The 11,946-nt window shown below is 38.1% G+C and overlaps 1 protein-coding gene across 1 annotated transcript in view; it reads left to right on the forward strand.

The window, feature by feature from the left end:
• The window catches only part of LOC307119984 (receptor-type tyrosine-protein phosphatase eta-like), a 66,044-nt gene extending 57,326 nt beyond the window's left edge, over nt 1-8,718 (forward strand). Inside the window, exons 12-19 of the mRNA XM_079806801.1 lie at nt 1,599-1,680; nt 1,851-1,941; nt 2,636-2,709; nt 2,799-2,936; nt 3,199-3,321; nt 5,831-5,991; nt 6,156-6,291; nt 8,459-8,718. Of these exons, the coding sequence (XP_079662927.1) occupies nt 1,599-1,680; nt 1,851-1,941; nt 2,636-2,709; nt 2,799-2,936; nt 3,199-3,321; nt 5,831-5,991; nt 6,156-6,291; nt 8,459-8,605 (952 nt within the window). The 3' untranslated portion in view covers nt 8,606-8,718. The remainder of the gene's footprint in view (nt 1-1,598; nt 1,681-1,850; nt 1,942-2,635; nt 2,710-2,798; nt 2,937-3,198; nt 3,322-5,830; nt 5,992-6,155; nt 6,292-8,458) is intronic.
• The last annotated feature ends 3,228 nt before the right edge of the window (nt 8,719-11,946 follow it).

Consider the following 11,946-nt stretch of genomic DNA (forward strand, 5'->3'; position numbering starts at 1 on the left):
CTTTTGATTGGCTCTTGTTTGAATTTGAAGCACACAACGTCTGCCAATAACATCAGTCCACACTGCTGCTGAAAGCTTTAGGCTAAAACCCGTCTGAGGTTTTGTGTGATAACATGGCAAGTGATACTGTTTCAGTGCTGGAAAATAGAAAAGTAATCAAATGTAATCAGTTACATTATTTTAATAAAGTAATTGAAAAGTTATATTTTAAACAGGGTAACTTGTAATCTGTAACCTATTACATTTCCAAAGTAACCTTCCCAACACTGACTACCAGTCACAAATGTGACCGTTAACAAATGTACACCTTTTTTGAGCAAAATATATATGCAGGAGTATAATTCTCAAAATATATCAGTAGTAGACCCTTTAAAGAATATATGCACAAAATATGATAGTTCTATCAGTTAATTTAGGTGTTTTAGTTGCTTCTTTTTGTAGTAGTCTGGGGAAGACATCTTCGTAGATGTGCAAGCAGGAATTAAACTGATCTGGTCATGTGACCTCACACGAGTCACATACATTTTAATTAAGACAATTTATTTTATCATTTAAAAGTAGAATTTCTTGCCCAAAGCCTTTTAGAGCTTTCAGAAATCAGAAAAAAAGATGCGGTCACAATTGGGACAGTGACACTTAAAGCTACACTATGTAACTTTTCCGTCCACTAGAGGTCGCCTGTTCAAAACAAAGGCGTAGTTTGATGACGCCACGTTTGAGCGCAGAATCTTGGGACATGTGGTCGTCACCTCACAGCCGGTGGGAAACAGTCAGGATAGGACTCGGGCAGAAATCATGTTCATGGATGCGATTATTAACATTACTGTAGTCTGAAGCAGAGCAGGAGCGAGTGTTGTGGAGCTGAGCAATGCCGCAGGAGCGATTGAAGAGCGGGACTGTTATTATGGCATAGTCGCTGGCGGGACTTTTATTATGACACGGTTGCCGGCGGCACTTCCTCTTCTCCAGTGTTGAGTGTGAGGTAAAGCAGCTCTGTTTATCGTATTAGATATATCTGAGTGTGTTGAAAAGGAAGTTATGACGTTCGCTCGGCGGCTGCTATGACACTTGTTCACTCTGCAGTGAGAGTAAAGTGTTTCACTGAATAAAACCGGAGACCGAGGGTGACGCAGATATGACGCAATCGACAGGCGACTCCCTCACACGCATAGCTCACACGTCCCGGCTCCTTGGTTAAAATAGCAATTTTCTCACGATTTACAAATAGTTGAAAACATTTGGGATATTTTAAGTACTCAACTGAACAAAATATATAACACTGGCCTAGTGGTTTCTGGATGTTTTACTGCAAAAATCCTACATAGTTCACCTTTAAGGCCAAATATGTCAATTCTGTCATTATTTACTCACCCTCTCATGTATAGTGAAACATACATATATAGTAAGAAGATATTTTAAGATATACATACAATGGATGTCAATATTGTTCAACACTGTATGTATTGAATATTTTATTTTCTAATGCAATTTCATTCAGACTTCTTTTTAAGTGTGCCTTAAGTGTCCAAATGTTTTTGGGGCCACTGTATATGATGTTATTTTAATATAACAACAAACAATTTTTAAATGTTTTTCAGACCGATTCCCATGGATACATTTCCTGAACATTTTCAAAACATGAGTTGTGATGAGAATAGAGGTTTCAGTGAGGAATATGAGGTAGGGTTCTGCAAATATGATATATAAAAGTAACATTTTTTGGTCGTTTTTATCTCTGGCTAGTTTTGCAAAGTATTCAAACATTGAAAACGTCTTTCTGCTTATGTCATAATCACCAAGTTAATTTTGAATATTTACAGTGTTTGAGTGTTTTTATTGTGTTTTAACAGGACTTGAGTTCAGTGGGTATAGAACAGTCTAATGCTGTGGCTATTCTGCCTGAAAACAAGGACAAAAACAGATTTTCAAATGTTTTACCTTGTGAGTGTTTACACACACACACACACACACACACACAGACACGCACACGCACACGCACACACACACACACACACACACACACACACACACACACACACACACACACACACACACACACACACACACACACACACACACACACACACACACACACACACACACACACACACTGGTTCGCTACACTTTACTACCCTATCCCTAAACCCACAGAAAACGTTCTGTCTTTTTACATTTTCAAAAAAAACGTATTCTGTATGGTTTATAAGCTTGTTTCCTCGTATATTCTATCCTCTTACACTTACCCTAACTCCTAAAACTTTCTGCTATTTTAGATTAAAAAAAAAAGATCATTCTGTATGATTTATAAGCTTGTTTCCTCATGGGGACCAAACATGTCCCCATAAGGTCAAAATGTACTGGTATTTTATACTGTACAAACAGTATATTCTATCCCCTATTTGCTGCATTTTTATATTTGCAAAATAACAATATTTAATATGACTTATAAGCTGTTTTCCTCATGGCAACCAAAAATAAAAGTCCCCACAAGGTAAAAAATTACTGGTATTGCTATCTTTGTGGGGGCATTTGGTCACCATAACGTACCAGGATTACACACACACACATGCACACAAAATTACCACATAGTTTTTCTGTCTTAGATGTCATTCAATCCTTCTCTCTCTCTCTTTAGATGACTTGTCTAGAGTGCATCTCACTGTAAATGATGAGAACGATTCTGATTATATCAATGCCAACTACATGCCTGTAAGTTGTCCAATATATACTAGTTGACATCAGCTGTAAAATGCCCCTGGTGGATTGCCGTTTGTTTATGATGTTTATGTGCATATCAGGGATACGCCAATGCAAGCAGGCAGTACATCGCTGCTCAAGGTCCGCTGCCATCCACCGTCAATGACTTCTGGAGAATGGTCTGGGAGAAAAGGTCACAGGCCATCATCATGGTAACCAACTGCACTGAGAGTGGAAGGGTAAGGCAATGTTCAGAATACTGCATACTGTAGTATACAATGCTTACCTCCATTTTTTTAAACAGTATATGAAACCGTACATCATATAGTGAAGAGTATTATGATACATTCTTTTTGCATCATATTTAATGCAATGTTTGTTTCACACAGATTAGTCTGGTTCTAAACTTTCTATAATAACATTGTAACACTACAGCAGATCTGTACCTGGTGCAGTTTTTTTTTTAAATTTCTGATTTAACTGTTTTTATTTGAACTACAGATCAAGTGTGAGCAGTACTGGCCACTGGACTACTCACCATGTCTCTATGGAAACCTGGTTGTGACCATGAGATCAGAGGATAAAGCAAAAAGTTGGACTCTGCGAGAATTTAATGTAAAAAATGTGAGCAATTTCTATCCCTCTTTTTTTAACAGTGAAAACACGGAAAGCCGTAAATTTCCGTCAATGGTGGGGAAAGAGTTAATTGCCAAATTTTTCACCAGTGTTGGGCAAAGTTACTTTTAAAAGTATATATTATTATGCATTTTATTTCTGGAAAAAATCCTCTGATGACGCAAATATCGTCATTTTGCGTCATCTGAGGATTTTTTGGCCAGAGGCTAAAGACTACAGCCACGAGATGGAGCTGTTCCGCATGTTATCAACCCGCCCATAGGGGAGAGATCTCACACACAGAATGTAAGACACAGACGGCCGCACGGACAATCATAACGGAGCGCGGTGCAGAGTAAAGTGTGTGTTTCAACTTTTCAATGAATTCCTGTGATAGTTTAGCTTCCATATGCGATCTGAAAACGTGACAGACTGGCGATTAACGTTACCTCAGCTCTGCTCAGCTCAAATTAAATCTGACACTGCTGCGTCTGTGCCGTGACTTTCGTTCGGCTCACTCACACTTTATTGAAAAGACACGTTCAGTTTTTAATTGTAGTGTTTAATCTCTAACTGAACAAAATGATTGTATTACTATGAAGAGCAAAACGACGATGTACGGAGTGGCCTCGTAGGGCAGCGAAGCAAGTGCATTCTGGGAGTTGTTGTCTTTCATCCACATGAGACAAAAATACATTTTCTGTCTTTTCTCAGTCTTGAAGGCACCAAATTCAAAAATAATTTTACATTTCTACTTCATAAATGACCTAGTTTAAATACAAAGCTTAATGCTAAATCACTGAAGTAACCCTTTAAGTTATTTTTGCTTATTAGTGTTGTTGAATTGGATCATCAAAGATCAGCAGTAAAGACATTGGTTAATAAAGTGTGATTAAATGCATAGGCCTGGTTTCACAGACAGGGCTTAGATTAAGGGCTTAGGGTTCTCACTGTACGATTTTGGCCATGATTTGGCTGTCTGAGACGAATGTTAAGAATCCTAAAAGATCCCTCTGATCCTAGGCTAAAATCTGAAGTCTTTCGCTAGTTTGACATGTTCACCGACAGCCGATAAAAGTTTTGTTTGCTAGCCACCATTTCTATCCCACATATAATGCAGCTCACAGTCACCGAACATATGATGGATTGATGATGTACAACTCTGGACAAGTCTTCTTGTGTGCGTCCATTTTTAACGTGTCTTGATTGCTGTACAGTCTGACATTAAAGACAACTGAGATCCTACAGTGTGACATCACACGGCTTACAGCAGGGATCATGTTTGTACAGTCTGACAAGCAGTCATAAAGGACTATTATAAATTGTGTAGTGTGCACCTGGCTTTAGTTAAATTAGGACATTTATGTAGCTTTTATAAACGTGCCTTAGAAAAAAAAAACATTACTGGTGTTCACCTTGAGACTAAACAACAGCACAGACATTTACATTTATGCATTTGGCAGACGCTTTTATCCAAAGCGACTTACAGTGCACTTTTTACAGGGACAATCTGCATTTACTTCTGATTTATCTCAACATGGGGACAGGAGAGCTGTCAGTCAATAAATGGGAAAACAAAGTAACTTGTGTTACTTATTTTAAAAATGTTACTCAGATGTGTTGGTATACATTTAAAAGTAATGTTACTTTACTGGTTACTTGAAAAAGTAATATGATTATGTAACTTGCATTACTTCTAATGCGTTACCCCATTCTTCACAAAGTACCACAATTACTACATTGTGACAAATTTGAGCTAATACTCTTGTAATAAATAAAATGCTCAAGAGAGAAAAATGAGGCGCTCGTTCCTTGTGAGCCTTCAGTAGAATCTGCAGAGCAGGTGCTGTGCACAGTTAGAAATAGCAGAAGTTTTCACAGACATTTTACTCTCATTTTTAGTTAATCTGGTGTTGAGGAATAATAATAGTATGCATTCTACTTTCTCATTATTGCTCGATGTGGTAGGACAAGTTTCTGTTCACCAAATAGCCATCATTGATGTGTAAATGTGGATGTGTGTGATTTCACAAACTTGTCAGGGTTTCACAAACTGTTTTACAGCTTACTTTAAAAAGGTGATTTGTGAGGAAATGTTAAGTTCCAAAGGTTAAAATAGTTTTTTGAATGATATTAAACTAGTTTATTTCAAAAGATAAAGAAAAATAAAAACAATTTCTGTCCGAAAATGTTGTCCTATCCCTACCCCTAAATTCAACTTATCCTTAAAATCAGAAGGAAATGATTGGTGAATAAAGCACCTAACCCTGGTTGTAAGCCTAAACTTGATATAAACTGTACATTTATCCCTCAAATCTGATTGGTTGATTGAAATGTTGTTCCAGGATCAACAAAGATGTTGATCCAGGAACAAATTGTACTTGCTGAAATGAAATCACATTCACCTCATGATATGAGCCTTTTAATTTAGGAATAACAGAAAGCATCCATGATCAGGTAACCTTAAGACACAATCTTAAGACACAATCTGTCTATTTCTATTTTTTGTATACAATAGAAAAGCACCTCTGAGACACGAACAGTGAAGCACTTCCACTTCACAGCGTGGCCAGATCATGGTGTTCCCTTTGGCACAGAGGAGCTGATCCAATTCAGAGGACTCGTCCGTCAGCACTTGGAGAGTACCTACTCTGCAGGGCCAACAGTCGTACACTGCAGGTACTTACTTTAAAACCCAACTCAAACATTAACTTGACACTAATACTGAGTCACACTGATTCAGAGAGCTGACAACAAAACAACACGAAGAGCGAGCATTATTACACAAACCACTTATAAATAAAGCAAATGTTTATCCTCATGTCTTCCTCTCCATACTCTAGTGCTGGAGTGGGCCGGACAGGTACACTGATCGCACTGGACATTCTGCTGCAGCAGCTGGACAGAGAAAAGGCAGTGGGCATTGCAGCGCTAGTCCAGCAAATGAGACTCTGCCGGCCACTTATGGTGCAAACTGAGGTAACACTGTTTCAATTTCTTACGGAATGAGGGGTTTATTGACAATCTGGGATATAATTGGGTCTGGGTGTTGTTATCGTTATTATAGTGATTATTATGATAATGATGAATATATTTGCGTTATGACTTACTTACTCCTGGAGAATTCAAACACCTATAAAAAAAACTATAAAAATAAAATAAATCAAAGCGATTTATAGAGGCAAATGGCAGCTGTGGTCACCAGAATTTTACCTTTAAAAACATTAACACTTTCGATGAAGCCCATGCTTATAATAAATTATAGCTTCATTCGTACTTAATAATAAGTAAATATTGCTATTCTATAAATATATTTATAAAGACTCATTAATACCTACAGTGCATCTGGAAAGTGTTCACAGCACTTCACTTTTTCCATATTTTGTTATGTTACAGCCTTATTCCAAAATGGATTCAATTTATTATTTTCCTAAAAATTATACAAACAATACCCCATAATGACAATGTGAAAGAAGTTTGTTTGAAATCTTTGCAAATTTGTTAAAATTAAAAATCACATGTACATAAATATTCACAGCCTTTTCCATGACACTCAAAATTGAGCTCAGGTGCATCCTATTTCCACTGATCATCCTTGAGATGCAACTTGATTAGAGTCCAACTGTGGTAAATTCAGTTGATTGGACATGATTTGGAAAGGCACACACATGTCTATATAAGGTCCCACAGTTAACAGTGCATGTCAGAGCACAGACCAAGCCATGAAGTCCAAGGAATTGTCTGTAGACATCCGAGACAGGATAGTATAGAGGCACATATCTGTGGAAGGGTACAGAAACATTTCTGCAGCATTGAATATCTGCACAGTGGCCTCCATCATCCACACATGGAAGAAGTTTTGAACCACCAGAACTCTTCCTAGAGCTTCCACCCGGCCAAACTGAGCGATCGGGGGTGAAGGGTCTTAGTCAGGGAGGTGACCAAGAACCCGATGGTCACTCTGACAGAGCTTCAGCTTTTCTCTGTGAAGAGAGGAGAACCTTACAGAAGAACAACCTTCTCTGCAGCACTCCACCAATCAGGCGTGTATGGTAGAGTGGCCAGACGGAAGCTACTCCTCAGTAAAAGGCCCATGACGGCCCACCTGGATTTTGCCAAAAGGCAAAGACTCTCAGACCATGCGAAACAAAATTCTCTGGTCTGATGAAACCAAATATTGAACTCTCTGGCCTGGATGGCAAGTGTTATGTCTGGAGGAAACCAGGCACCACTCATCACCTGGCCAATACCATCCCTACAGTGAAGCATGGTGGTGGCAGCATCATGCTATGGGGATGTTTTTCAGCAGCAGGAACTGGGAGGCTAGTCAGGATTGAGGCAAAGATGAATGCAGAAATGTACAGAGACATCCTTGATGAAAACCTGCTCCAGACAGAGCACTCTGGACCTCAGACTGGGGTGAAGGTTCATCTTCCAACAGGACAACGACCCTAAGCACACAGCCAAGATAACAAAGGAGTGGCTACGGTACAACTCTGTGAATGTCCTTGAGTGGCCCAGCCAGAGGCTAGACTTGAACCCAATTGAACATCTCTGGAGAGATCTGAAAATGGCTGTGCTCCGACGCTTCCCATCCAACCTGATGGAGCTTGTAGAATCAAAAAGACTTGAGGCTATAATTGGTGCCAAAGGTGCTTCAACAAAGTATTGAGCAAAGGCTGTGAATACTTATGTGTAATGTAATTTAAAAAAAAATATATATATTTATATAAATTTGCAAAGATTTCAAACAAACTTCTTTCACGTTGTCATTATGGGGTATTGTTTGTAGAATTTAGAGGAAAATAATTAATTGAATCCATTTTGGAATAAGGCTTGTAACAACAAAATGTGTAAAAAAGTGAAGCGCTGTCAATACTTTCCGGATGCACTGTATACTGCATTATAAGAACAGTTATAGTTACTTTTATATTATTTTTACAATTACGTATAAGTCATGCATTTGTGCTCATAATCCATTAGACACTGATATATAAGTATTAATTAAGGCATTGGGTTTGACGGCAATTTAAAAACTCTTTGGTATAAGGGCAATAGTATTATCACATAAGAGATGTATCTCAGTGTGGAAGACGCCTTTCACCCTCTTCAAGTGTCTAACGCTTCTTCTCTCTGTCTCTTACAGTCTCAGTACGTGTTCCTGCATCAGTGCATCATGGATTCTCTGCAATCCAAAGACGTGGCTAAGTCAGAGCCTCTCTATGAAAACACAGACATGATCTACGCCAACGCAATAGCGTTAAAACAATATGAAAACGGAAGTAATATATGAGCAAATATCGAAGAACATTTTAAAATGTAACATTATTCATGTGTTTAGCAAAACCGTGTTCTTATAATAATAATGTAAGATCAAAAACAGTCATGGAATTTGTCAGTACCATCTTGAAGCCACATTGGTAAATTTTCAGCGACTTTCAACACCCTGAATGAAATATTTCACACCATAGGTTATATGTATTTGTTATAATTATTATATTTAAAATAATAATAATATCAATAATAATAAAACTCTGGTAACAGGACTAAAGGATAATGGTATTTTGAGCCTAAGCTATAAAGTTCTAAAGGTTACCTTTTAAACTTAACTGCCAATCTTTATTTATCTAAATAGCTGTATATATAGCCTTGTTTTTTATGTTGAATTTTTGCTTGAGCTGTGCTTAGAGCTGTTTATTTTGCACATTACTTTTAAACAATTATACATTTGTTATGTTAAAATTGAAGAGGATTTATTTAATATAGCTGAATTTGATTTGTTTCAGACGAATGCTAAAAAACCATGACCAATTATGAATGCTAAAAAACCATGATCATCAAGTATTTTTCCACTATGTTTTTCTATTACGCCAGTGACATGCATTCTCAGCTGTCTGTCGCTTAATAAGCTTTAAAAGAATAGTTGTTCAAGACAACAAATGTGTTATTTACATCAGGGTGGCCCAATCCTTTTCCTACCTGTATCTAACACCTGTATGTAATTATAAAAGGTTCCAGAATGTTATGGCTGCATCCGAAATCACAGCTATACAGTAGGCGATAAACAGTATGTGACAAAAGAAGCATGTCCAAATTCACAGTACTCATAAAATAGTAGACAAAAAGTACCCAGATGACCTACTACTTCCTTGGAGATTCTGAAGCGTGCATACGAATAACACTTTAATATCCCCATGAATGGCAGTGAAGCGACGCAACTGACGCTGGAAGGTCATATGATGATGACAGCATGGTGAACGTATAGTATGTCCATATAACATTCATACTATATAGAACGTAATGCTTTAGTGGTAATGAAGTAATTACCAATTCAAAATTAGTACCTGCTCAAGAAAGTATACGGTTTTGGATGCAGCTCAGGTGTGTTTAATCAGAGTTGGAGCTGAAATTTGCAGGAAGGTAGATCTCCAGCAACAGGATTCGGGCAACCCTGGTGTACATTTTTTCAAAAATGTGAAAAATAGAATGATATTTGAGAGCTGCAGGGGAAGGAAATATTTGTTTGTTTGTCATGGTTACTGTGAACCATTGTTGTATAAAAAGAGCACAAAAATATTCTTCAAACATTTTCAATTTCTTAATACTTTTGTAAAAACACCAATCAGATTTTAGGGTAAAAGGGTTAGTTTACACAAAAATGAAAATCCTGTCATTAATCACTCACCCTCATGTTGTTCCAAACTCGCAAGATCTTTGTTCATCTTCAGAACCCAAATGAAGATCTTTTTGATGAAATCCGAGAGCTTTCTGACCCCTGATAGACTGCAATGTTGTTACCACTTTCGAAGCCCAGAAAGGTAGCAAAAACATTGTTACAATAGTCCATGTGACTCCTGTGGTTCAACCTTAGAATACTTTTTGTGAGATAAAAAACAACTTTATTCAACAATTTCTTCTCTAGCAGTATCTAGATGCATGTTGACTAAATTCAAGCGTTAAAGAGAAAACAGTGTCTTCACTTTAATCTTTTTACACATTCATTTCCCACATATAATTGAATGAGGAAAGGAAAAACAAAAGAAAACAGCCACAACAGACTAGCATGTTGACTACTTGAACATACATTTTGCTCTCCTTTCTTTCTGGCCAGCAAATTGATTCTCTGATTAGAGTCAGTCATCTCAGTAGTGTCATGACGTTTGCATTGTTCAGTTAGATATTTGAGGTCTCTTACCCCCGTTCTTGTCCACAAAACTTCAGTACTGGACACTTAGAAATAAAAGACAGGGAAAACAATAAAGGGCATTGCTAACAACACATCCAGCCAGCCACCTACGTTTCTCATAACAAGCGCATGAAGCTCCGAGTGCAGCTGCGTCCTGTCACTGGCCTGCTGCTGGATTTGTAAATCGCGTTGGTCCTTAAATCCTTTTTTTTCTTCCAACGAACGCCTTGTGAAATAATTTGGTTTAACTGCTGCCATCTCTACAAAACTGATCATCCTAACAAGGTTTTGGCGGAGTCGGAGTGACGATGTCGCCCGCACACTTTCGCTTTAGTGGCCAAGAGCGTAAGTTTGAATGACAGGTGACGAGAACCAATCAGATTGGATAAAATAACACGCATCCAATTCTGATTCGCCAGGGATGCAGCGACCTGCGTCCGGAGGAGGATCTTTAAGAAACCAATTAGAGACCAGCTTCAGGTCACATGCTGCCCGTAGATTTTTGGACTCAAATAGACATCCATTTGTCCGCTGCCCCTCGCCCATGAAACAGCATGAAACATATTGAAGAACATATAAAATAGTTAACAGATCAAAGCCAGTTTTTATTAAATGCTGAGGCTCTTACTAACAGCCAGCGCATTGTATGAGTAAACTATTTTATTTTTATTTCACTTTTATATCATTTTTGTATACATGTATATTTCTGGAATTTTGATGGGAGTGGCACCCCAGCGCCCCCTCAATTGACCAGCCGCCACTGTCTTCCATGTCAGTCTCCTAGGCTGTTCGCGTAGTAAACAGTGCATGCTTCCGGGTTTTAAGTCAGAACGCCGGCTCTGTATTGGCCAGCTCCTGCGTCAGCATCGCACGCATACATTGCTGTGCTCACATGAACAGTGTCAGCCAATAGTGAGCTGAGTTTACACTACGTGAACAGGAGACTGATGTTGAAGAGAAGAAATTGTTGAATAAAGTGGTTTTTTTTTATCTCACACAAAAAGTATTCTAAGGTTGAACCACTGGAGTCATTGGAATATTTTAACAATGTTTTTACTACCTTTCTGGGCTTCTAAAAGTGGTTCATAACATTAAAAGGAACACTCCACTGTTTTTGAAATAGGCTCATTTTCCAACTCTCCTAGAGTTAAACAGTTGAGTTTTACCATTTTTGAATCCATTCAGCCGATCTCTGGGTCTGGCGGTAGCACTTTTAGCACAGCTTAGCATATATAATTTAATCTGACAAGACCGTTAGCATCTCGCTCAAAAAATGACCAAAGAGTTTAGATATTTTTCATATTTAAAACTTGACTCTTCTGTAGTTACATCATGTACTAAGACCAACGGAAAATGAAAAGTTGCAATTTTCTAGGCCGATATGACTAGGAACTATACTCTCATTCTGCTTGCACAGGGAGCGTGCTGGGGACTATTTTCAGGCGCTG

This window comes from Gobio gobio (genome assembly GCF_949357685.1).
Source record: "Gobio gobio genome assembly, chromosome: 23".
Lineage (NCBI taxonomy): Eukaryota > Metazoa > Chordata > Actinopteri > Cypriniformes > Gobionidae > Gobio > Gobio gobio.